This window comes from Coregonus lavaretus (assembly GCF_964263955.1).
Source record: "Coregonus lavaretus genome assembly, chromosome: 12".
In the NCBI taxonomy this organism is placed as follows: domain Eukaryota; kingdom Metazoa; phylum Chordata; class Actinopteri; order Salmoniformes; family Salmonidae; genus Coregonus; species Coregonus lavaretus.
This window is the reverse complement of record NC_139999.1, coordinates 14,896,709-14,924,691: the sequence shown is the minus strand read 5'-3', so window position 1 is coordinate 14,924,691 and position 27,983 is coordinate 14,896,709. Positions and strand designations below refer to the sequence as shown.

General features: G+C 43.5%; 2 protein-coding genes across 2 annotated transcripts; both read left to right on the top strand.

Moving 5' to 3' along the window:
• The first annotated feature begins 12,546 nt into the window (after positions 1-12,546).
• Positions 12,547-18,375, top strand: LOC311138376 (protein FAM72A-like). The gene is made up of 4 exons (XM_084173043.1): positions 12,547-13,330; positions 13,623-13,700; positions 14,156-14,280; positions 16,028-18,375. Exons 1-4 carry the CDS (start codon positions 13,185-13,187, stop codon positions 16,120-16,122), a joined length of 444 nt encoding a protein of 147 aa, XP_084029169.1. The 5' UTR covers positions 12,547-13,184; the 3' UTR covers positions 16,123-18,375.
• Positions 18,376-19,418: 1,043 nt separating this feature from the next.
• Positions 19,419-25,139, top strand: odad1 (outer dynein arm docking complex subunit 1; the record flags this gene model as incomplete). The annotated part of the gene is made up of 13 exons (XM_084173010.1): positions 19,419-19,485; positions 19,592-19,691; positions 19,805-19,994; positions 20,139-20,264; positions 20,431-20,544; positions 20,639-20,706; positions 20,895-21,082; positions 21,739-21,867; positions 21,991-22,073; positions 23,067-23,235; positions 24,151-24,314; positions 24,531-24,809; positions 25,047-25,139. The coding sequence occupies 13 exons, from the start codon at positions 19,419-19,421 to the stop codon at positions 25,137-25,139; spliced, it is 1,770 nt and encodes a 589-aa protein (XP_084029136.1).
• Positions 25,140-27,983: the final 2,844 nt, after the last annotated feature.

Below are 27,983 nucleotides of genomic sequence, written 5' to 3'. Positions count from 1 at the left end.
AGTGCTTTGTCTGATCAAATATACATTAAGTCAGCCTGTGAAAACACACACACATATATGCACACACACAGAAGTACACAAACACACACAGTAAAAAAGCACACATTGTGCCTCCTACATTTCCCCCCATTGTGTGGTAGTCAAAGCAGCCATCTACATCAGACACACACACCGTTGATACCATCTCCAAAACGGTTAGGAGCTGCTTAAATACACAGCCAGTTTTAATATCAGTGTTAACCCACAGGGCAGCTTCATTCCTCAATGGAGATTATTACTGTTAGTGTGTCTGTGTGTGTGTGTGTGTGTGTGTTAGCCCATTTCAGCTCTCTACCCAGTATCTATCAGTCAGACTCATCTCTTTGGGGTTGGGGGAGAAGGGTGGGGGGGGGGGGGGGTATGCAGACAGACAGCCTCAAGCCGATATTAACTCAATAGATTCTCATTTGTCATCCCCAGAATGGTTCCCTACAGAATCAGGACAGCTCAGAGCTCAGCTCTCCAACACAAAGATCTTATTCCAATCAATACTATTTCACACAAATGTCCTAGGTGAAAAAGGTCCGGATGGAAATGGTCATTTGTCGGTGTAGTAACAAACCCCCACCTTGCAACCCCATGCGACCCCATACTATTCACACCCCTCTTGTTGGCCGAGAGAAAATGTGGCAGTTTTAAAGCTCATTTCCCGCAATTCTAGACACTTTGCATGGGGCATAGAATTTGTTTGCTGAGTTAAAGCTAATTTCCTGCAATTCTACAAAATGTTCTATGTCTTATATGTGTTTATATGATACCAGGTGTTGAAGCCCGACCGAGATCCCCCCTCCGTATTGACCCAATTCTGGGTCTGGATCCAGACCGCGGTCTGCCAGTTCAGTATGGGGGTGATAGATTATCTCCCCAGAAAAATTACTTGTTGCCTCTTTGAGCTTGTTGTTTTCTCTCTGAGTGTGTCAGGCTTGAGACCATTGTGTGTGTGTGTGTGTGTGTGTGTGTGTGTGTGTGTGTGTGTGTGTGTGTGTATATATATATATATGTGTGTGTGTGTGTGTGTGTGTGTGTGTGTGTGTGTGTGTGTGTGTGTGTCAGGGTTCCAGTTAGGAAAATGTGGCGCCGGACAACATGACCGGGAAGATTTTAATTGACCCGCCATTTGAGAAATTTACCGGACACATGCATTGGGTGTGTAACTGTGCTCAGAATTCTATTTACATTATGGTAATTAATCTTAACAAAAGATGCAACTCCTGTAATGAAGCAGCCAATAAACCGTCATTTTCGAACATTTGCAAAAATGCAATTTGCGGGAAAATGGGTAAAACACCATTCACAGTGCACCTGATGTGAGCGGTATATGACAGAGATGAAAACCTCTGTAGAAACGTAGAAAGCGGGTGAATATAAAGATGCAACAACTAGGATGGTTGCTAATATGACAAGGATTGTGCATTTGGCTTCTGGACAACGAAAGAAAGTTGATATGAAAACCAATAGAACAGGAGAGAAATGGCATATGAGGAAGTCTTTCATAGGCAGAGCGCATGGCAATAGGCCTAGCTGATTATTGAGTTGTGGCTGTCAGTGAAAAGCATCTATAACGTGTGAAGATAATGTGTCTTGAGTATAATGTAAAATGTTGAGACAAGAAGAAGGGGATGGGTGTGTGGCGAAGATGGCCTATATGCATGTCTCTCCCCAGAATGCATGCAGCTGTCTCCCGCCAATTCTTCCTCATACATTGTGTCATGTGAATTGTTTGCCCTTTGATTGTTTATTTTATTACATATGTCACCAGTAGTAAATGTACTGTTGATCTCTGTCATTTGGTTACATTCATTTCTGTTAATGCATTGTATTACTAATTAGGCCTACAGTCATTTATGTTCTCATTCTCGGAGTGTAAACGTTGTTTACAGAGTTCACAACCTGCTACACTTGTGAGAAACAAGTTTTGGTTTATTTCATAACCATCATTTAAGAGTTGTCAATGTTTTCATTGTCTTTTGTTTGTGTGCTCCATGTGAGCAATGAGCATGGGTCTGGTTTCTCTGCCTTGTTAATGTTGAGGGAGCGCTTCCGCCTGAGCATGCACAGAAGTAGCCTACCTGGCTTGCTGTGCGCAAATGTACAAAAGTGCATATATGGAAATGTTTGATTTCTGATTTTCTTAGTCACCACGTCCACCACTAATAAGCTGAGATTCTCAGTCATTTTTTCTTCAACTCACACAGTAAGCCAACAAAGTCCGTTTTTTTTAGCATCCATTGCGAATGATAGCCTAATAGTTCCTCACAGTAGGCCTATTTGAAAAATCTTTCCAACAATCTCCCCCTCGATAATCGCCAAGCCTCGGTGTGAAAGAGCAAAATATCATCATCTGACGATCCCATATATGGAAACGTCATAAAATACCTTTCCCTTGCACAACAGCTGTCTGTCCTGAGCTCACTGGCACTGGAAACTCTGAGGGCTGGGAATAGGCTAGATGATACAATGTTGCAAGTTCGCTAGAGACAGCTTCATGCAGGATCCAGTTGATTGATTTGATACAATGTTGCACTTCACTAGCAATAGCTCAAGTCAAGACAGATAGAAAGGGAGGCAGACGGGCTGAGTAGAGAGATGAATGTGATTGAAAGAACCTGAATTTTCATTCGTATATTTTCTACTGTTTTTATTTGTCAGCTTTATGTATTTTAATTAGTTGACAAATGGAAGTTATAGGCCAACGGCTGCATTGGCCATCTCTGAGTTCCATGTTCTCATTTAGTCAATTTAGCCGCCAATGATCACGGTGTATCAATGTGTCCATATGGCAGAGGCTGGTGCTCTCGCATTAGTTGAATTTTAACTTTGATATTTATATCATCTAAATTTAGATTTTTATGATTAACCACGTGACAATGATTTTGAGAAACGAAAACGTTATTATTGAAATGAAACTGTTCCACGATAATGCACATATGAAAATCATAACTGACATGCACATCGGTAGAAATGGTAGGATAAATTGTAAGTTTCCCCAAACTTGAAACTCACACGCTGCCTATTTAGAATTGCCTACACCTTTCTATGGTCGGATTTTCAAGCAAGGTAAGACATGCCCCATAATATCAAGTCAAACAATTAAGTATGTTTTCAAAATGCATATTGCCTCCAGCTCACATTGTAAAGTGGTGGGTGACACGCTGATAGTCCGCCTACCGTTGTTCTTTATCCCGGTCAATTTGGCCGGCAACTATTTAATTTATCGGCTTTCCATTTGTTTTACGGCCAAAAGCCGTCAATTACCAGCTAACGGAATACCTGCTATGTCTTACTGTCGTCTGTCTGTGTTTGTATGTTTATTACTGTCTAACTGCGTTTTGAGTAATTGTGTCGTACTCGAGACCACCAGGTGATCAGGATTCCATTTCCTCTTCACATTTCCATCTGTGCATCTCTGCAGAAGTGACATTCCTCTCACACACGTCTCACACCACCTAGGATTGGATTGGGAGTAACAGGGCTGTGAAATGGGGCATGTTATTCATTCTTGCTCTGCTGAGCTGCTGGATCTGGAATACATACGTTTATTTTCCTATTGCCAGACGAGCCCTGAGGACGGGGAGAAAGAGGAAGAAGGGGAAAGGAGGAGCTGACAACCCCTCCACATCCTACCACCTCCCCCCTTTCAAGAGCCTAACAGAATAAACTGGCTATGGAGAGCCGAGTGTGTGTGTGGGTCTGTGTATGCGCTTGAACGTGTGAGTATGTGTAGCTGGCCTGGCACAATATTGCTATTGGGTGCAGATATTCATTTTCCTTGGAGAAGACATGTGCTTTCCTTGCAGGGTGCAGATGAATGTCTTAGTGGGGCTCTGCTGGGAGGAAGAGATACCACAGCTATTCAGAAAGAGAGAGATACCATCAGAAATAAAACAGAGAGGAGGAAAACACATAGGTGGTTTATTCAGCAGCTTCACACTGATCTCCTATCCCTGGCTATCCCTCTGTGTGTGTGTGTGTGTGTGTGTGTGTGTGTGTGTGTGTGTGTTTGCACAATGTGCATGTTGGCCAAACAGTCTGCCTGGAATGTCAGAGTAGACAGACATCATCTGAGGACTCACAGCAATGGGTGATCATAACACACACCATAATCACGCTCTCCGATGTGAGTAAGACCTTTAAACAGGTCAACATTCACAAGGCCACAGGGCCAGACGGATTACCAGGACGTGTACTCTGAGCATTCGCTGACCAACTGGCAAGTGTCTTCACTGACATTTTCAACATGTCCCTGACTGAGTCTGTAATACCAACATGTTTCAAGCAGACCACCATAGTCCCTGTGTCCAAGAACACTAAGGTAACCTGCCTAAATGACTACCGATCCGTAGCACTCACGTCTATAGCCATGAAGTGCTTTGAAAGGCAGGTCATGGCTCACATCAACACCATTACTACATTTACATTTTAGTCATTTAGCAGACGCTCTTATCCAGAGCGACTTACAGTTAGTGAGTGCATACATTTTTCATACTGGCCCCCCGTGGGAATCGAACCCACAATCCTGGCATTGCAAGCGCCATGCTCTACCAACTGAGCTACAGGAGGCGAAACCCTAGACCCACTCCAATTTGCATACCGCCCCAACAGATCCACAGATGATGCAATCTCTATTGCACTCCACACTATCCTTTCCCACCTGGACAAAAGGAACACCTATGTCAGAATGCTATTCATTGACTACAGCTCAGCGTTCAACACCATAGTGCCCTCAAAGCTCATCACTAAGCTAAGGACCCTGGGACTAAACACCTCCCTCTGCAACTGCATCCTGGACTTCCTGATGGGCCACCCCCAGGTGGTAAGGGTAGGTAACAACACATCTGCCACGCTGATCCTCAACACGGGGGCCCCTCAGGGGTGCGTGCTCAGTCCCCTCCTGTACTCCCTGTTCACCCATGACTGCAAGGCCAGGCACGATTCCAACACCATCATTAAGTTTGCCGATGACACAACAGTGGTAGGCCTGATCACCGACAATGAAGAGACAGTCTATAGGGAGGAGGTCAGAGACCTGGCCTTGTGGTGCCAGGATAACAACCTCTCCCTCAACGTGACAAAGACAAAGGAGATGATTGTGGACTACAGGAAAAAAAAGAGGACCGAGCACGCCCCCATTCTCATCGACGGGGCTGTAGTGGAGCAGGTTGAGAGCTTCAAGTTCCTTGGTGTCCACATCCCCAACAACCTATCATGGTCCAAACACACCAAGACAGTAGTGAAGAGGGCACGACAAAGCCTATTCCCCCTCAGGAGACTGACAAGATTTGGCATGGGTCCTCAGATCCTCAAAAAGTTATACAGCTGCACCATCGAGAGCATCCTGACTGGTTGCATCACTGCCTGGTATGGCAACTGCTCGGCCTCCGACCGCAAGGCACTACAGAGGGTAGTGCGTACGGCCCAGTACATCACTGGGGCCAAGCTTCCTGCCATCCAGGACCTATATACCAGGCGGTGTCAGAGGAAGGCTCTAAACATTGTCAAAGACTCCAGCCACCCTAGTCATAGACTGTTCTCTCTGCTACCGCATGGCAAGCGGTACCGGAGCGCCAAGTCTAGGTCCAAAAGGCTTCTTAACAGCTTCTACTCCCAAGCCATAAGACTCCTGAACAGCTAATCAAAGGGCTACCCGGACTATTTGCATTGTTCCCCCCCAGCCAGTAATAACACACACACACTAAAAACACTAACGGGAGCAATGGCAGGTATGTAGAAACACAGGTTTACCCCTCCCCCCCATCAGAAAGATTAAGATAAATATATATATACACAGTACCAGTCAAAGGTTTGGACACACCTACTCATTCCAGGGTTTTTCTTTATTTTTACTATTTTCTACATTGTAGAATAATAGTGAAGACATCAAAACTATGAAATAACACATGGAATCATGTAGTAACCAAAAAAGTGTTAAACAAATCAAAATATATTTTAGATTTGAAATTCTTCAAAGTAGCCACACTTTGCCTTGATGACAGCTTTGCACACTCTTGGCATTCTCTCAACCAGCTTCATGAGGTAGTCACCTGGAATGCATTTCAATTAACAGGTGTGCCTTGTTAAAAGTTAATTTGTGGAATTTCTTTCCATCTTAATGCGTTTGAGCCAATCAGTTATGTTGTGACAAGGTAGGGGTGGTATACAGAAGATAGCCCTATTTGGTAAAAGACCAAGTCCATATTATGGCAAGAATAGCTCAAATAAGCAAAGAGAAACGACAGTCCATCATAACTTTAAGACATGAAGGTCAGTCAATCCGGAAAGAGAGAGAGAGAGAGAGAGAGAGAGAGAGAGAGAGAGAGAGAGAGAGAGAGAGAGAGAGAGAGAGAGAGAGAGAGAGAGAGAGAGAGAGAGAGAGAGATGCTGAAGTGGGGAGTGTGTGTACTCCATAGTGTCTGACAGGGAAATCGATGCAGACAAACACAAACTCTATACAGTGCCAAACACCGCAGCACAAACACACACATCACTCAGTGGCAGACTCTTTACACTGGTAAGCACAATAGAAACTCTTTACAAACGGGTAAACACAGACATGTAACTCTGCATGCTGTTAAAGACAGTGATGTGGACTCCTGTCCTCAGAGACAGCTGGGGAGGGAACAGGAGGACACGGCAGGGGACACAAAGCTAAGCCAGGCTTCTGTAGCCACAGAGCCTCACAGCCCCAACCTACCACACCACTGACACCAGGAGGCCAATCTGTCCACAAGCTCATCCACACGAAGATTATGTAGGTGTACTTATGACATTGTAGTAAGAACAAATGTTCTGTTTCAAAACGCTTTCCTTTTTCATTCCTACTCAACACAGACCCAGTGCAGCAGTCTCAGACACTTGGCCAGGCATTAAACCCCTGTCACTGTCAATGTCACCGTCAGAACACAGCAACAGCCTTTTTAGGGGAACAAGTCACTGCCAACAACTCAGATCCTACAGATCATGGCTTCATTGAGATGCTGCTTAGCAATAGAGAGCCATACTATTTGTGAAAATATCTGACCTGCTTTCCTGTTCTGTTCCCTGGGTGGGGGGAGAGGCAAAAAAGAAAGGGAGAGAGAGAAGGTGTGGCCTACTTCCCAGCCTCCTCCTCATTGGACCAACCAGCCTCTCTTTCTACCCCTTTCTTCTCTTCTGTGAAGCAAGGGTCAGGTCTTACTGGTCTATCACAGTCACAAACACACTGAATAAAGTTGATACAATGTGTTTCCTCTCCTCCTCTCCTGTTCTTCCTGTCTGTTCACTGTTTGAAACCTGTCCAGTCATTTCTCTTATACGAATGGATGGTGGGATAGTTATAGGAGGGGGTGTCAAGGAAATTAGGTAAAGAAAGGAGGTAAGGAGGGGAGAGTAAGTTTTTTCAGACAGTTGGGATGCAGTTACCCTGACTAGTTTATGATGAAGTGGTGTCTGTCCCTTTTCCTCCACCCTTCCCGGACTCATGACAGATGAGAGGAGAGGGAGAAGATGAGGGTAAAGGGATCTTATCACTTCATCTTTGGTGGCTGCAGTGCTGTTCATTAGGAGGGTAATATCCTGTCCTCTCTCTCTCTCCTGTCCTCACTCTACAGTTTCCTCTCCAGGCTCTATTACCGCTATATTTCCCCAGCTCAGATGTAAATATAACATGACTGACTCCCTCACCATGAAAATACCATGATCCCCCTGACAACAAACATCGATAAACCATCAGCGAGTGAACAGTTAACCCGCTAAACACCACCCCAGCCCACCTCTCTCCCCACTCCCCCGTCAAAAGAACTCGACAAAACCACCCGTGCTCCCGTCGACCGGTTATGTGGCGACATCTATGAACCTCGGACATACACTCTCACGTGAGGCGACAGACCATTAATTCACAATTTGGTCCTATTCCTAACGTTGGTCTGAATGCCCGATGTCTGTCTCTCGCACACGAAACACTGCAGACACTGGGAAATGAATTGCTCTAGAACAGCACCACACCAACATGCAGCGAGAGTGAGAAAACGCCCTGCGTTGTTCCACATGCATGTCGAATCTAAACCCTGCGGGTAGGCTACACACATAACACTCACCCTGGAAAGCAAAACCCCATAACGTCTTATTAATGCGGTATATGAACGCACCAATACCGCATAATTCAGACATACGGCTATCAGATATATTTGTATTATCTGCGGACCTATGATGGTTTGGTAGGCTAGTCTCGATAAAATGTGGTTATCAAGATGTTCTTATCAATAGAACGCTTTGATTTGACACCGCAGTAGGCTATGATGACAATTAAACAATAATAATCTGCCTACTAAACCCATCAAAGGACCCACACTTTTTTACCCTTTGGTAAAAGTAATAGGCTATTATACTTTGAATATTGGTGTATGCTAAACAGGAATAACTGATCCTATACACGTTGACATATCCACGAAGAGGAAAATAAATGCGACAAGCCATTATGGAAAGGATAGCCTACATGATCGCAAGGAACAGCATGTATAACAATATAAAACTTGTTAGAAAAGTATTACCTTTAACTTGAGTCTCATATTCGGCTACGATCTCCTTGTCCTTTCGGAATTTGGCCGGAGACGTCATGGCTGGTTCTTCTACTCAAAAAACACTAGCCGTCGCAATACTGGGTTAACTAGTAACTATAATATTTCGTCTGGAAGCATACCGCACTGAAAGATTGTAGCGAGTAACCCCACAGCCCGTGGAATGGTATTGTGTTCTGCCCCTTCACTCTGGCCGCATTGTGAGAGTTTGGCGCTGCCGCATTCCCATTCGTGTGGATCCTTTCCTCAATGTGTCCTCAAAACCAGTTATAGAGCAAACAGAGGATAGATGCATTCCCTCAAAACCAACAATAACTTGCCAGTCAGCACGCCGGATGAGGAGACTCCCAAAAAGTTTAGTCCTTCAGTGAATGGCTGTCACCACGACGGTCAGAGGCTGGGCTGGCTCGGTGGCTCTATGCTCTTCCCCCTAGAGCGAGAGTGTGGTACATCATGGATGAGCTGGGAAGCCAATATGCAGGCATGGAGACAGACATACACCGTGCATGTGTCACATTCATTTGGTTGATACATAAATTACATTGCTTGCCCATACATATTCATTAACACATGTAATACTGTGTAGGCCTATGTATGGATAAAATACTCTGGCCTTTATACATCATTCAAACTGGGTGTTGCAATGTGTCTGTGGTGGGTGTAGGACCAAATCCAGTGTGTGGTTCTCATAATAGACAGTGATGCTAAGAGTTGGTGAATTGACTGTTGCCTACACACTAATAAGGGATGGAATAGATTTACATTTTTAGTCATTTAGCAGACGTTCTTATCCAGTTAGCTCGTCTGGTAGGCTCGTTTCACTGGGCAGCTCGCGGCTGTGCTTCCCTTTGTAGTCCGTTAGTGAGTGCATACATTTTTTATTTTTTTTTTCATACTGGCCCCCCATGGGAATCGAACCCACAACCCTGGCGTTGCAAACGCCATGCTCTACCAACTGAGCTACAACCCTGCCGGCCATTCCCTCCCCTACCCTGGACGACGCTGGGCCAATTGTGCGCCGCCCCATCGGTCTCCTGGTCGGGGCCTGCTATGACAGAGCCTGGATTTGAACCAGGATCTCTAGTGGCACAGCTAGCACTGCGATGCAGTGCCTTAGACCACTGCGCCACTCGGGAGGATAGTAGATTGTTTCATGCTGGGCCCATGAATAGTAATATCGGAAAAAGGCCAGAGAACATAAAGGTCAAAATATGTCAATCCAATGTGGTCCATGACATTGTCAATATAATTTTCCTGAGAACACAGTTTTCAACTTTGGTGCCTTGAGAACAGCAAACACTCAGAAAACATCATAACACTGGGCTACCTTTATTAAAGACATGCTCCGGAACTCAGATGGTAGTGCATGTTACCTTTATTAAAGACATGTCCTGTGTGGCTCAATTGGTAGAGCATGGCGCTTACAATGCCAGGATTGAGTGTTTGATTCCCACGGGGGACCAGTACGAAAAAGTCAGACAAATGTATGCACTCATTAGTACTACTGTAAGTCGTTCTGGATGAGAGCATTTGCTAAATTAATAACTTGGCCACTAGTTAGTATATTTTAAACCTCCCACATTGGGCTGGGTGTCAATGTATAGTTCATACAGGCATAATCTATGAGAAGGAGTACTGTTTTACCGCAATATGCCACAAAATCCCTAGTTTGAAAGCGGCTGTTTTCTGGAATATGTGCGGTGCAATTTTCCTTACATTTTCCCCACGTGGGTCAGCCCCCTAGCAATTTGAGTTTCAGCCAATGAGCTTCATCCCCTAGCCATTTGAGTGACAGCTAGCAAGATACACATACAGCAGAGCAAGAGAGAGGGCAATGGCATGGTGCACATATCTGCACAGGTGACATAGTATGCAATTTTCGGGGACCACTTTTGGCTCGTGAGTGCTACTTTCAGAACTACTGGCTAAAAAGTATAGAAAAGTACCGGAGAATCTCTTTAAGGGTTTGTATGTAAGCAGACTAAAGCAGTTTACTAAGTATAAATTTATAGGTAACATAAACCCCATTACTGTTATAAAATAGGCCTATCTCATTGGTTTAAACTGAATGATAGTCATTATGGTGCTTGCAAAACATGGGCATATTACAATGTCAACCAATGAGTTATGGATAAAAGCGTCTGCCTAACTATGCACATGAGACAACACCTTTAGAGGGCTGCAACATTGAATTGTAGCATAAAAACGATGTCAAATTCTATATAGAATGTGTCTTTTTTACAGACACCCCCTAGATAAGTGAAGTTTAAAGAATGGTGAATTTAGCGATCAGACTGGTTTCACCTGTCTATAAGAATGAGGCATTTCGCCATTTTTAGCTATAGGTTAATCTAGGGACTAGAGTAAGGCTAACGAGCTAGCCAAGTCTTTGGGATACCGTTACCTAGCTAGCTAACTAGCTACTATAATTTATTGTCTTTCTCCAAACGTATGAGTTCCAAAAGTGTACACTTTTCTAACTGTTTGTGTGCTATAAACATACAGCATTGCACATGTTTTACAATGCAAGTTGCTTAAAGCATGCACCACATTTTACCTAATGTCGATTTCGATGACAAATACGAGCTTTCCTATTTCATTTCCGTCCCATATGAAGATTTTGGGGGTGTTTTTCTCACAAGTTCTCCAAAAATGACCCCGCCTCTTTTCATGAAACAAGAGAAATCGACAATCAAGGGGCGGAGTCAATTATGCTGAGCCTTTTTTGGGGGGAATAAAATATAACAGACAATCAGACGTCATTGAGTTCAAGAATTGACAAGAACATAAAAGATAAACAAAACAAAAACAGAAACATTAGTTATGACAGCATAAGAAAATGTGACAATGACACTTATTCAAAATATAATCATTATAATATTGGACTGTAGACAAGATTTTGTTATTATTTAGTCATTTCAGAGACTCAATTAAAAACATAAAGTCTATTAAAAAAAACACTTTAAAGCAGGGGGTTGATTTAAAACATTTGGTTTTGTGGATATATAAAATTTACCAACCACAATCATGACATTAGTTATATATTTCAAAGAGTTCAGAGTACTGTCAAAAAAGGTTATAACATCATTGCATTTAATATCAACAGAGTGACCAGTTTTACTCAGTATGTACTCCTCCACATCTCTCCAAAATCTAATAGTGTACAAACAACTATAAAACAAATGTGTCAGCGTTTCAGATCCATCATTGCAGAAGGTACACTTGTCATCAATGTCTGTAAACCTTGACACCATTGTGTTGGAGGGGTACATATTGTGCAAATGATTTAGGTGCAGCTCTCTTATCTTATTAAAAATACAAATTTAAAGGGATAAAGCCAAGCCTTTCGCCATTGAATATCTGATAGTTGGGAATTCGATTATGCTGAGCTGCGGGGCACCGGTCTATGTCCGTGATGTGAACGGGAAAAAGCGGTGAGGGAGGAGCGTCATCTCAAATCGAGCAGTAATCTACGCTGCTCGGTCATGTTGTTAACAAGACAGCATGGTGCATCGTCCAGAAACATACATCTCTTTTCCATAAAATATATGTTTGAATATTCAAACTAGTTTTCATTGGCAAGGCATATAAAGCGTTTTTTATCAAAAGCAATCACTTTTGCATGTGAAAACACAGAATCCTACTCATTACTTCACGTTCTTAATTACGTCGCTTTTGTTTTGAGCCGATTTCGCCGTGGGATTTGAACAGTGCACCTGGCTCACGCCCGGGAGGCAGCCCGCTTCCAAAACGAGTGCAATCAATTTACCCCCGGTGCAACACGGGCCAGATGAATCGAATCATTATTACTTAGGCGGCAGTCTTGATATATTTGTACCCAATCAGGTTTGTAGATGTACGATTATGTTACCCAATGGGATAATCTGTTTTGTCCTCGAGAGCCAATCTAAATTCGACATAGTGCAGTTTTTAAAATGTTTCAGGAAGTATCGGTAGCTACCAGGAAGTTGTAAACGATAAACACAACAGCGAAGCTAGCTGGCTATTACATTTTACTGAATCTGTGACCGCAACGATTTACTGAACAAATAATCTGGGAAATTGTTTCGTTGGAGTAGAGCAGATTGAAGATAAATTGAAAATGGCGAGAGACCATTAGCTATTTTGAACATCTGATGCTGTGTTATTGTGGTCACTCTCGTGACGTTAGCTTGTGGCTCTCTGTTTTGACAAGTAAATAGCTACTGTAGCTTGTTGTCAACCACATTTACATTTACGTCATTTAGCAGACGCTCTTATCCAGAGCGACTTACAAATAGGACATTACTCGCTATCAACAAGGATCGATAGCTATCTAGCTAAACCTCCAATATAACAGTAGACGTGGAAACGTCTGATTTGTGGCGGCTCTTTTATAATTCACCTGCTGCTAACGTCCAGCTAACTGTTGATAGCTAGCTAACGAACTAGCTAGCTATTTAGTAACAATAGTGATTAGTTAGCTAGCGAAATAGCGTTTTAAATAACATTAGCATCAGAGCAGCTACCATTGCTACATTGATTGATTGATTGATCCGCACATTTCCTCTTGACATTGGGATTCGGAAGCTAGAAGAACAGTATTTAAAGAGCATGTCTACCTCCAACTTCAAAACCAAATGTGTCACTCAAGTGAATTGCATATATTGTGAGAGTCTACTCTGCACAAGAGGAATGAAGGCAGTACTTCTCGCAGACACAGAAATTGAGCTATTCTCTACTGACATACCGCCCAACAGGTAAGCAATAAAACCACTATGTTCTTATGAAATTATCACTGAATGTGAGGAATGAGTTGTGACAAATGAGCTAATGACGGTTATGGTTTCTATGGGGATCTCTCATCACTGTCAGTTTTTTGGAGGTGTTCATAACTTCATATGTTGAGTGTTTGTGATACTGTGAGATATAGGAAATACGTAATAAAGCAACACAAGTTCTTACCCATTATCTCCCTCTATGGCTAGAATGAGTTGGTGCCCCTATGTTCTTTCTAACAATCCCCATAACACCCCCCACCCCCTCTTCTAGAACTGTTGACTTTGTGGCCAGCTGCTACTCTACAGAGAGCTGCAAATGCAAACTGAGAGACATCGCCTGCCTGAAATGGTATGTATGTAACTTTATTGTAAACACAGATTTGCCTACTCACATTACACTAAACAGTTTGCATTCATTATTTATGTGATTTGTGGTTACAAAATAGCATTACTAGACAGACAATTGTTGTGGCTGTTTTATTAATATTTACCTTAAAACATGCTAATGTTTGCAAATGTTCATGTCTTCAGTTGGAAAGTTTTTCAGCCAGCAGTTTGTTGGGTACAGTGAGGCTTTTGTCAGGCACCCTTTGTATCCCCAGGGCTTTGTTGTTGTACACAGAAACACATCGGTCAGATAATAGACACCTACTGATAGAGTTAGCACTTTCACAGGTGCTCGCTATAAAACGCTGACTTTTTTAAATCTATCTCTCTCCCTCCCCCATATATTTTTCCCTTTTCTCTATTTCCCACTCCCTCTCTCTCTCTACTTCCCCCTTCTCTCTCTATCCCCCTCTCCAGTGGTAATTTTGTGGGGTATCACGTGGTAGCCCCATGTAAGCCCTGCCTGCTGTCCTGTAACAATGGCCATTTCTGGATGTTTAACAGTGATGCTGTGTCCACCCTTAACAGGCTGGATGCTACAGGTTAGAACTCCTTCACTCACTGTCTCCAAGCTCACTGACCTCTGGGTGAACCCATTTGAATTCAATCACTTTTTGACAGAACCCCTTTTGAGGTCAACAACATTTTCCATACATACTTGCCCATTGTAGAAGTGCTCAGAAAGTTACTTTTCTGACCTGAATGCCAAAACATTCAAGAGATAAAGGTGCTCAAAGTTGATCGAAAAGATGGACGGTTGAGATGGATATCATTTAAAAGCTTACAAACAGTGTTGTCCAACTATTTTATAATTTCAGGAAAAAAATGTTTTTAATAAAACAATTATCTAAAAACGCATAAACTCTGATTTTGTTAATATTCGCATATATTTTAGCTTGGACCCTATTTTACATCATCTAAGGTTATTTGTGTTGTACCCGCCATCGATTGAGACACAACATGCTCTTGAATACAGGGTGGGTGTCATGTTTTGGCTGATTTAATGTACTAAAATGGGAATACAATAGAAATGTCAACTTTCAAGTGGTATCAAAAAGATGGTTGGAGATCCACACATCAGAGAATGTTGACTTGAATGGGAGTATCTGTTGTCAATCCTACATAGGAAATCATAGAAATATAGATAATAGATTAGACATGATCATTTAAGTTGACATTTGACGGTGGGTGGACCGGCTGTCATCTTTGTGTTACTAATTTAAATTTCAATGGTGTACCAGCTAAATTGCAGTGGTCTGAAGGGATAGGTCCATTCGATTACTTATTTTTCTATGATTTAAATGCGCCCAACCTGTATTCAAGAGGATGTTGTGTCTCAACCGATGGCGGGTACTACACAAAAAACAAAGATTATGTGAAATAGGCTCTAAGCTACAACATGACTGCGAAAATGTTTACACGTTTTTAGATAATTGCGGTTTAAAAATGGCAAGAAATAATAAAATAATTTGTCAACACTATTGGTAAGCTTTTAAATGATAGCAAACTCAGCCACTTATATTTTCCAGTGATTAAGACATGGATGTCTCATGGTATGGTGGGGTATGCAAAATGGTTCAACTTTGAGCACCTTCATCTCCTGAATGTTTTGGCGTTCAGGTCCAAAAAGCCACTTGATGACTGCTTCTTCCATGGGCAAACATATGGAAAGTGTTTTTTTTATTTTGTTTGTTTTTTATCAAAAGGGATGCTGTCAAAAAGTTACGGAATTCAAATGGATTTACTCCACTTACCTATCGAGGAACCATACAGACCGTATTCTGAGAGGACTGTCCTTAAACCATATTTAGTCAAAGTAATAAACATGTAAAGAATAATTACCCTAAATGCACAGTTTGTGAAAAGATACCGATACCCCCTAAGGCTAAGCAACACTGACTGACTCGCCACATTGCAACGTGTGTGGCGTTATGTGTTTACTCTTCCGATCTCCACTACCTCATGACTTAGCACATAGTCCCTCCTATAGCTCAGTTGGTAGAGCATGGCGCTTGCAACGCCAGGGTTGTGGGTTCGATTCCCACGGGGGGCCAGTATGAAAAATGTATGCACTCACTAACTGTAAGTCGCTCTGGATAAGAGCGTCTGCTAAATGACTAAAATTTAAAATAGAAACGCAGAAGTTGAATTATTTGGGGAGGACATGCAAAGCCTGAAAGCCAGCCTGTTTCTACTTTAGCCAATTTGTTATTGACTTAGCTTGTCGGCAAGAAAATACTGTTCCTTAAACTGCACATGCACACACAAACTCTGCGTCTTCTGTTGCAGGTTTGAACCTATTGCTGTGGGGAGACCTTCCCGAGCTAGAGGACAGCGAGAACGAGGGATCAGACAGCCCATCGGAGGAGGAGTGCATCAGGTAGAGGGAGATGGATGACAGATGGAAGAGAAACAGAAGAGAGGCCTTACCCTGTGACCATATCCCCCCTTCCCAACATATGCCCATTAGAAGCACACAACCCCCTCATGTTCTTATCTCTCTCTCTCTCTCTCTCTGTGGGGGGAACCAATGGTAGAACTGGACTGTCGGAACTGCCCTCTCTCTTTAAACTCACCACTGAACTCCAACTCATTAGCTTTCCATTCCAGGGACAGACGGACGGTCTTAACATTTCACATGGCTGTTTTATACCCTTTGGGTTGCCTTTGGACGCTGGATTTGAGATTTTCTTCAGTGCTGTGTTAGTCCTTAAACAATCAATTACAATGATGCTGTGTTTAGGTTTCAGAAACTGACATTGTTTCCTTGAGTATTTGCCAATTTATCTTGTGTCAGTCTTTCATGAGGAGGGCCAGTGTCATCAACAGATGGTACTAGTACATAAAGTATAGGTACTAGTTTGGTTCTAGGGCTCCTCTGTGATGGGACAGAGGATACTCGATGAAAATAGAGTAGGCCCAATTATGCACATGTCAAACCTGGCAAAGGAGCTGGAAAGAAAATACATGATCATGAAAGGAAAGTCACTGTCAACTCACTCTTACGTTGTTGATATAGTAAAAACATTGCAGCAAAAACAGTGAAAGAAAATGTACTTTATTTTCCGAGCTGATATCCTAACCCTGTATGATTGAACGCTGAACTGTTGTGTGCTTGAAAGAGCACTATGAATGAGTATATAGATCTGAGTATACTGTATATCTGAGTATATGAGTCACTTTATGTAGAGGAGTGTGTATAGAGCAGACCTTTCTATTGCTGATGACGCTTTTGCTTCAGACAACCTTCTAGTCTTGTATTCTAATGGCCTTGGATCTGATTCTGTGAAGAACTGTGGTCTCACTGTCATTGCAGGTCACGCTTACCCTCTCGCTGGAACTAAATGTTTCAGCTTTGTTTTGATGCTTCGGTGCCCAGCAATTACTGTCACAATGAGTGACATATGTTAAAGTAGCATTTAATATACCACCCAGTTCAAACAGACAAGCTATGCCTGTATTAATAAGGATATGTTGTTTTATTTGTTTTGTGGTCATAACTGACAGTATGAAAGATGGAAATACACACCAAACACCAATTAAGATTCCTGTCTTTGTAGCAATTATTTATTTAAGTTATGTTCTAAGCTCTGGCTTAGTGTATCACCTCTTGTGATATGATATACAAATGTATTAGTCAATTATTATCAAAATCCTACAGACCAAATATCTTTAACCACTTACATTTTCCTTTTGTTTACAATTGTTTTTTAATTTACGAGAGCAATGTTTTGTAGTGTCCTATATTTTTTTCTGTTTCTCTGTCTGTTTTTATTTTTACGTTTCACATGCATTTGAGTGTTTTACGTTTGGAGGCTGACTTGTTTTTGTGTTGAATTTTGACCTTCGTGAATGAAGGTAGCTAGCTATCACCTGAGAGCTTCCTATGGCATAGGACCATGGTTAGGAGATAATCAAAGACCATCAAAACAGTGACACAACTTTAATATGATTAACTTATGTAGCGTGTTTTTATTTATCAATTTGTATGTATTTATTAACAAACACATTGCTGTATTTATACTGATGTTATTTGCCCTGCTGAATTTTTTTACATTTACATTTACATTTTAGTCATTTAGCAGATGCTCTTATCCAGAGCGACTTACAGTTAGTGAGTGCATACATTTTTCATACTTAAGAACACTAAAGACATATTTACATACAAATACATCCCTGCTAAAGTGAATAGATCATAACAGCTCTGGGTCCATGGTCATACATAACATTACACATTAATGATTGTACATAAAGTCAAAAAGTACAGAAAAATTGTAAAAAGTTCAAACAACCCAACCCTTGGCTTAAACAAATGCTCCAGATACTCAACTAGTCTCAAGAAGGCCAGCTCCACTGCCTCTCTAATCAGCACAACAGCCCTCAGTCGCGCCAACACAACCGCAAAAGGGCCCTCCAACAATCAATCAGCCCCACAAAATGACAAAACTTGGATTAGCAAACACAACGCGCCACTGGAACACAGGACCGATGGCTGCCGACAATGGGCCCCTGCACGCCCATGTAGACACTCCACAAAAATTGTACATTTTTTTTTATACCACTGAAATGACATTGGTAGTTTGAAACATGTTATTTATTTATTTTTATGCTTATGGTATTGATAATACACCTTTTGCAAAATATCCATTGTGTTTTGAACTTTTTGGTAACAAAAAATGTGCAGGTAACACAGCTAGTGTACTTAAGCAAGTCTTCACATTGAGTTCATTCCTAACTGTGTAGGTGTAATGTCCGTGGAAGTGATGTTGGAATGTTGCTCTGACTATGTCCTGACCGGTCAGCCGTGGCATCTCTTGTCGAATAGTAAGCACAGGGCTGCCGCTCCTGCAAAATACAATACAGCACAGCCATGGTAGGAGTCCATCTGCACTCAAACACCACCGTTTGTGTGTCTGTCTGTCTACGGTACCAATCCCATCACAATTTTAACCCTGTACTCTAGGACTGACTTCTGAAAAAGAGCTGAATAATTTAAAGTCATACCAAAGGTTTTTATAAAAAATTACAAAAGCTAAAGAAATAGCTTTTCTATACAATTTGTGGTTCTCTAATAGTAAGCATCATCACTCTCTCACTTGTGTAGAGCGACCTCCAGTGGTATGAAACATGTCAGCAGGTCCCTGACACTTTACTGCCCTCTGTCTGTGGTCGTTCTTCATGTCATAATGTCCTCCTAGAAACGGTTGCTAACAACTCTGGAGAAAGAGGAGAGCAGACCGTTGTGTTAACATTGAAAGTGGTATCAGTGGCTAATTGCTCGAACTACATTGTTCAGTTCCCTGCAGGTAAATTACTAACTCTGTAGTGTATTGGTAAATTAGCTTACAACATTGGACATCCCTTATGTACTTTTTTGGAAGCTGTAGTTGAATCCGAGATTACCTATTTCTAAACAGGGCTGAGTGTCTAGCTAGCTAGCAAGCCTAAATGGTGGTGCCACTGTTTTGGCAAACTAGCTATCTAACGTTAGCTAGCTAGCTAGCTGCAAATGTTTTGCTGCTTCCTTTTCATATGTGAAATGGTAAATCAGGAGGGATAGAAAAGTGCCCCACCTATCATTGTTTGAAGTAGCTAGGATAACGTATATCTTCCTCAAACAAAGTGCAACCACTGATTTGTCTAGCTAATAGGTTACTGTTCCCAGAGTACAATTTAAACCATGCCTCGAGGAAGATCAGCCACCAGTGTCCACTCGGACAGCAGCGACATGGATATTGATGGCATAGGTATAGTATGTGTTTTGTATGACCAGCAAAAGGGTTAGCTAATTAATTCACCAACTAACTTTTTCTCAGAAATGTAAACATTTGCATTTGGTGTACTGCGCTCCAGCTGAAACAGAGATGGGCAAACTGCAGAGACAGTTCCGGATCATGGGGGGAGACCGGCTGGCCTACAGCATCCAGTCTCAAGATCACATCCGCAGACAGCGGTGAGTCCACCGGTACACCACAAATCACCATCACAGTGTCTGTGTGTGAAACGCTGTATGTATGAATGTGTATGCTCGGTGTGAGTCTGTGTTTTTGTATGTGTATTATGTAGGCAGGAGATAGAGAATCTTGAGAAGGAACAGGAGGAGCTACAGCGTAGTCTCTGTGTGTCTGAGAGCCTATCCCGGCGGCAGCAGGACAGTGAGGACGCCCAGACCCTGCGCTCCATGCTGGAACAGAGGGACGAGGTGGGGGACGAGGTGGAGATGGAGAGGCAGAGTCAGGCAGAGCTGGAGCAGGAGGTACAGGAGGTTCACACACACACACACACACACACACACACACACAGCCACACACACAAAGCCACACACACACACACAGCCACACACACAGAACCTTCACCCCCTTAGTGAGTTGAAGATGCCATATCTGTGTGCTGGAGCCAGATCTCCATCATGGAGAGAAAGCTGGCGGAGCTGAGGAGAGGCGAGGTCACTGCTACTCTCAGCCAAAAGTCCCAGTCCCGCCACACTCAGAAGGCATCACGCACCCTGGAGAACAAACTGGATAGAGTAAGTAGCATGTCTTGTCACACTCAGCCCAACACGGAATTGAATAGCACTGTTAAACACAGTACTTTAGTACAGCCTGCTGCCTAATATTGTCAAACACTGTCAATGATCCGTTCTCTGTTAGTCTCTTCACATCACTGAGACCTGTCCACTATTACTGTTGCAGGCCCTTATTCGCTTCAACAAGCAGCTGACTAAAAACAGCCACCTGAGAGAAGACCTGGAGAGTCTGCGTGTGGAGCGGGTCCGTTTCCAGCAGCTCCACCGCAGACTGGACAAGGTCAGGGGTCACACTGAGACCAATCAGATCCAGGGACAGAGAGAGGTCACATGACTCCTGTTAAACCCTGCCCCTTTTCTGCTTCCTGTTCTAGGAGCTGCAGGAGATCCGGAAAGACATCGGAGACATGGTCAGTCTCTCCACTGCTGCATACGATGTCAGGTGAGAAATGAGAGTTGAATGTGTCTGGCCTGCTTGATGTGTGTAAGAATCCTTACTTACATATTTCAAGTGTAGGCTACTGTATTTGTTGCAACCAGTTTGTGTGTGTGCGTATATCTATGGGTTTGCACATGTACTTAGGTTTCATACTGTATATATCCATGGTTCCATCTGACTCTCTGTGCCAGGGTGGAGGCCCAGTCTAAGATGATCATGATGAGGGAGAAGGCAGTAAAGGACCTGTCTCAGTACAGCGCTGAGATGAAGGAGCTGGAGAGGGTGATCGCACACGAACGCCGCCTCAAAGAGTTCATGACCACCAAGTGCAGTGAGAGGAGTGGCCAGGATGAGGGGCAAGAACTGGGCCGCAGGCATGGTATGACTGAGCATTAGAACACACGCAGTCATGCACGCATGCATGCTTGTGATGTTTCATATTGGAGTTTGCTATAAAATTGTATTTGTCACATGCGCCGAATACAACAGGTATTCACCTTACCGTGAAATGCTTACTTACAAGCCCTTAATCAACAATGCAGTTTTAAGAAAATAAAGTTAAGAAGATATTTACTAAATAAATAAATAAAAAATAAGTAACACAATAAAATAACAATAATGAGGCTATATACTGTACAGGGGACAGACATGGCTTGAGAGTGATATGTGGCTTGAGAGCGATATGTGGCTTGAGAGCGATATGTGGCTTGAGAGTGATATGTGGCTTGAGAGTGATATGTGGCTTGAGAGTGATATGTGGCTTGAGAGCGATATGTGGCTTGAGAGCGATATGTGGCTTGTGGCTTGAGAGCGATATGTGGCTTGAGAGCGATATGTGACTTGAGAGCGATATGTGGCTTGAGAGCGATATGTGGCTTGAGAGTGATATGTGACTTGAGAGTGATATGTGGCTTGAGAGTGATAGGAAAATACTAGAATGAAAGTGATGATAATGATGAAAAATATGTTGCTGATGATGATGAGGATGATGATGATGATGAGGAGGAGGAGTATAATAATGGCTGTGTGTTTCAGAGGTGAAGGAACAGAGGAGGATGGACTCTGGGGAGGAGTCAGTGGACACACTGGAGGAAGTCTTCCAGAGGATCCAGAATATCACAGGAGAGGACGACCTGGACATGCTGGTCACCAGGTTTATCCAGGGTCAGTCCTGACCTTCACACACACACATATTAATATGATACAAACTCCAAACTCTGTCTGTTATTACCTCTGTGTGCAGTTGATATGTGTTCATGCACCTTTTGTGGTTTTATTGCCGTGTAGTCGAAGATCAGAACTTTGCCCTCTTCAACTATGTGAATGAGCAAAACAACGAGGCTGAAGCTTTGAGGGACCAAATTAATCAGGTCAGTATGAAGTTGCTTACCTTGAATGCACAGTTCAGTCCTCCATGTATTCTGACTGTGTGCACATGCTGTGGGTTGACTCATAACCCGTAGTCCCCAGGGTTATATCTGCGGGGCGGGTGGGTTTAGGGTCATGAGATATTGTGTGGATGTGTGGGGGTGGGTTGAATAAAGAGAACAATGCATAAAAAATCCATAAATGTATAATTCTCGTGCAATTCATATCTATAGGCTACATTGAGGTTTTTCTTTCATTCTTTTTATTTGGCGTTTTGCGCAGCCTAAGCCTAAGCTTTAGGGCTAACTGTAGCGTGCCAAACACATACCAATCGCCAAATGCTTTCGAGAACTTGGGCAGAAAAAATTAACGTCTATCCACTGAGGCAAAAAGGACAATGTTGGAGTTTAATTCAATAAGAGAAAAGGTGCGAAATGGAGAGATGAAAATAAATAACAGGAAGGGATTTGGTGAAGTGGTGAAGAGGATGATAGCAGTGCCGGTCCCTAAACGTCTTTGCTGCGCGAGAGAAGCAGAGTAGCAAAGAGGAAAGAGAAAAACAGACATTACCATGTCAACTAGATTGAAGCATTCATTCTATTGATTTATGACATTATTCTGGTGAGCAAGGGTTTATTTAGTCTTCTACGGCAAAAACTTATGACAGAAGAGAAGCTGCATCCCACTGGGCACACACTGGTTGATTCAACGTTGTTTCCAAGTCATCTCAATGAAGTTGCATTGGACCAACGTCAAAAGACGTTGAATTGACGTCGGTGCCCAGTGGGATGTACAGTATCTTATTATAGACAAGTTGAATATCAAATAGCCTACCAAAATTTCGGAAATTATAAGCAGAAACATAGGCCTATCTGAAAAGGCTTTTCACTTTATCACATATAGTCAGGCGGCGGCGGATGGGCTATTAGCAATTACGGGTGGGACCAGGTGAACAAACAGCTGACCCGCGCGCATCACTAACGTGTGTGTGTCAGACCCAGAGGGAGATGGAGCAGTTTAATGTGACGGGGCAGCAGCAGGAGCAGGAACACCATGCTTTGTTGAGAGACCTTGATCAGCAGCAGAGAGACACAGAGTCTCAGGCACACGAGAATGAAGTCCTGGCCAGCGCTGTGAGCAAGATCCTGGACCAGATAAAGACAGGTACTCTAAACCTCTCTCTCGGATTCTCTCTGTCTCTCTCTCTCTCGCTCTCTCTCTGTGTGTCTCTCTCTCTCTGTGTGTGTCTCTCGCTCTCTCTCTGTGTGTTTCTCTCTCTCTGTGTCTCTCTGTCTCTCACTCTCTCTCACTCTCTGTTTCTCTCACTCTGTCTTTCTCTCTATCACTCTTTCTCTCTCTCTCTCTCTTGCTCTCTCTCACACACACACACACACATACGTACAGAGCTAAACATACCTTGATCACCTTTCATACATCACATATACAGTGACATGTTAGATTTACATTGAGTATACAAAACATTAAGAACACGTGCTCTTTCCATGACATAGCTTGACCAGGTGAAAGCTATGATCCCTTATTGATGTCACTTAAATCCACTTCAAATCAGTGTAGATGAAGAGGAGGTGACAGGTTAAAGAAGGATTTTTAAGCCTTGAGACAATTGAGACATGGATTGTGTATGTGTGCCATTCAGAGGGTGAATGGGCAAGACAAAATATGTAAGTGCCTTTGAATGGGGTATGGTAGTACGTGCCAGGCACACCGGTTTGTGTCAAGAACTGCAACGCTGCTGGGGTTTTCACGCTCAACAGTTTCCCGTGTGTATCAAGGATGGTCCACCACCCAAAGGACATCCAGCCAACTTGACACAACCCTGGGAAGCATTGGAGTCAACATGGGCCCGCATCCCAGAGGAACACTTTTCGACACCTTGTAGAGTCCATGCCCTGACGAATTGAGGCTGTTCTGAGGGCAAAAGGGGGAGTGCAACTCAATATTAGGAAGCTGTTCCTAATGTTTGGTATAGTCAGTGTATAATGAAAGGAAAAATTGGCCTTCATACTGAAGTCATGATGTTCATAGTTTGCCTGACTGTTAGTGTTTGTGATGGGGTAGGAGTGAACAGTGTGTTCCATAAGATGGACTGTGATCGCTCGCTGGTAGAGGACTTGCTGGGCTCGTCCTCTGGCATACGGGAGAACAACATCATGACCTACCTGGGTCTGGTGGAGCAGAGGACCAACCAGCTGCTCACCATGCAGGCCTTCCTCAGCTCCAGGGTAAGTAACATGCACACCCAGAATCACTCCTATTGGCCCATATCCGTCCAGCCTGGTCCCAGATCTGTTGTGCTGTCTTGCCAATTCAAGCCAATGACCATAGTAGTTGGCAAGACAGCACAAACAGATCTGGGACCAGTCTACTATCTGTCTGTATGTACACACACATCATAGACTGTACTATGTATGTAACCCTCTCTCTGTTTCTTCTCACAGGATCTTGATAAGGAGTATGACCCAAAAGACCTGGCCCGATTTCTACTGGGTCAGAACCCTGAGGTTCCCAGACAAAATATCATCATACAGCCTCCAGTCACTGGGTTGGTACTTTTGTGTTATGATTTTAGCTTATTTACTCTGTGTGGCTATGTGTCTTACCTGGTGTGTGTGATTATGTTCCTCAGAGATGACTATGACACAGAGGAGTCTCCTCTCACTGATGAGGAAGAGCGGCCTCTCTCCCAGGGAGAACTACGAAAGAGAATCATGAAAGGGGTGAGCTATGACAAATATTCACTTACAGCTTAATACACAGACTTCCCTTAAATATCCTTGTACAATAAGATGTTTGTGGTGTGAAACATTTGATCTTTAATTGTATTTTCTTTCACCTTGATCACCTACGTAACTAATAAGGCTGTCAGTGAAGTTGAAACCATTGTGACGTAATGCACTGTACTTTCAGTATGAATGCTTTCGCCTATGTGCCTGTTATATGTACATTTTCCACAGGTCTTGCTAAAGGAGGGATCAGTGCGTCACGCAGCAGCGAGGAGAAAGATGAGTGTTCCGTCCAACAGCCGTCGGCGCTCCCTAGAGGCCTGAGAGGAGCGGCACACACAGAGATAGCCATGTCCAGACGGTTTTGTCTAGAAGAGATACAGCTTGGTAAAAATTTACGCAGCAGTTTAGGATAATTAACGTAGCAGGTTAGGAGAACTTACGCAGCAGCTTAGGAGAATTAACATAGCAGGTTAGGAGAATTAGGTTAAGGTTAGGATAACGGTTAGGATTAGCTAAAATGCCAAAATAATATATACTTTTGAAGTCAATTTGACAAAATCTATATCCCATCTAGACCTTTCTAGCCGCCCCCACCAGGTGAAGGACCTCATCCAAGGAAGAATAGCAGATTTTGTTATCTAGTGTTATCACCTGAATTTCAACCATGATCAAATGACCAAATGTCACCATTTTAGTTCTGATTTAATATATGATAGATAGTATTACTTGTACTTCTATATCTCCTTTTTAATAATATGATGCTGCATCATCATGGTCTGTTACAATATCAGTGTGATTTGTTTAGCTTGAACTAATTAGGTTAGGAGATGTAAAGACTTCTCTCAGTCTCGCAGCCAGCTGGTCTTTTGATGTGTCACAGGCCATCTGGCTTTGACTATTCAAGTCTGGTCTCAATACACCCCCTGCTGCCCTGCTCTCTGATACTGAAGTGCTCCAACTGAACACAAGGGGGCAGCAGACCACTGTTTTTCCAATCATTGTAGGTTAATTGAAACTTTGATCATCAATATTTGTAGGATATGTTTTCTCTCTTTTTCAAATAGATAAGGAACTACATAAATTATAACATTTTACTGTGGTCCAAAGATAAAATTCCAAACACTTTGTTTGAATCTTTCTATTTAAACACCATGTAGTCTCCTCTGCAGCCACTTCCTCCATACAATAGGAACATTAGGAAAGGAATAGATGTATTTTAAGAAACTTTTTGTCTGAGTTTATCCAACATAATCAACATTCAACAAAGAGTGTTACTTTAGTTAGGCTAGCTTTGAAAGGTCTCCATGGAATGGTCACACGTGGATTACACACACTTACACATGACTTATACACGTCTTTCTACTTTTAGGGATATCCTTGTATAAATGAACATGGGGAGGAGACATGTTAGGTCAATGTATAGAAGGTTTACATAAAGACAGATCTGACATATATGTCTGTCACTGGAGGAGGTGTGGTTGCATGTGCATGATTCACTCCGAAGCTCCACTGTGTGGCTATGTAAACAGATTATACATGTTAAAAGAGGAGCTATGAAAACAGATTATAAAGGTTAAAAGAGGAGCTATGAAAACAGATTATAAAGGTTAAAAGAGGAGCTATGAAAAAAAGGGAGGGAAGAGATGAGATGGAGACGGTTGTTTGCTTTGAAACCCAACTCTTACTGAGCCCCCTCCACTCCCAACTAAATTATCTGTGCGCATGGCTCGCTTCATTGCCATAGAAACCTTCCCTTTAATCACAACAACCTAATTTCCTCCTCCTGACAAATGCTCCAGAAGGGTATCCTACAAAGCAGGTTTAATGAATTAGCCAACAAACTCTAATAAACAACTACAAATAACTATAGATTGTCTAGTTCAATAAGAAAGCTACACTTGGATATGTGGTTTTGGTTGTTGAGTCAATTAGACCATGCCCATTTCAAGGTTATCTTTTTTTTTTAATATAATGTTTTTTTCAAAATATTTCAGCAAGTTAGCTGGCTAACTCATTGATTCTGCTTTGTAGTATACCCATCTGATCTCCCTGGGACACCACCTGCACCAGCCAGTCACCAGCCCAATCCCAAGGGGCTGGTGACCCCTACGCCCTAGCTACCAGCAGTCCACCACCACACTCCCTACGTCCTACCTACCAGCAGGCCACCACCACACTTCCTACGCCCTACCTACCAGCAGGCCACCACCACACTCCCTACGCCTTTCCTACCAGCAGGCCACCACCACACTCCCTACACCCTAGCTACCAGCAGGCCACCACTACACTCCCTACGCCCTAGCTACCAGCAGGCCACCACCACACTCCCTACGCCCTAGCTACCAGCAGGCCACCACCACATTCCCTACGCCCTAGCTACCAGCAGGCCACCACCACACTCTCTACGCCCTAGCTACCAGCAGGCCACCACCACACTCCCTACGCCCTACCTACCAGCAGGCCACCACCACGCTCCCTACGCCCTACCTACCAGCAGGCCACCACCACGCTCCTTACGCCCTACCTAACAGCAGGCCACCGCCACGCTCCCTACGCCCTACCTACTAGCAGGCCACCACCACACTTCCTACGCCCTAGCTACCAGCAGGCCACCACCACACTCCCTACGCCCTAGCTACCAGCAGGCCACCACCACGCTCCCTACGCCCTAGCTACCAGCAGGCCACCACCACACCCCCTTCGCCCTACCTACCAGCAGGCCAACACAACACTCCTTACGCCCTACCTACCAGCAGGCCACCACCACACTCCCTACGCCCTACCTACCAGTAGGCCACCACCACACTCCCTACGCCCTACCTACTAGCAGGCCACCACCACACTTCCTAGGCCCTAGCTACCAGCAGGCCACCACCACCCTCCCTATGCCCTAGCTACCAGCAGGCCACCACCACGCTCCCTACGCCCTAGATAACAACAGGCCACCACCACGCTCCCTACGCCCTAGCTACCAGCAGGCCACCACAACGCTCCTTACGCCCTAGCTTCCAGCAGGCCACCACAACGCTCCCTACGCCCTAGCTTCCAGCAGGCCACCACCACACTCCCTACGCCCTAGCTACCAGCAGGCCACCACCACACTCCCTACGCCCTAGCTATCAGCAAGCCACCACCACACTCCCTACGCCCTAGCTACCAGCAGGC

Coding starts and splice junctions, on each gene's coding strand:
- LOC311138376 (XM_084173043.1), top strand. CDS start 13,185: ATGTCTACCTCCAACTTCAAAACCAAATGTGTCACTCAAGTGAATTGC. Junction 13,331..13,622: donor ACTGACATACCGCCCAACAG/GTAAGCAATAAA, acceptor CCCCTCTTCTAG/AACTGTTGACTTTGTGGCCA. Junction 13,701..14,155: donor GACATCGCCTGCCTGAAATG/GTATGTATGTAA, acceptor CCCCCTCTCCAG/TGGTAATTTTGTGGGGTATC.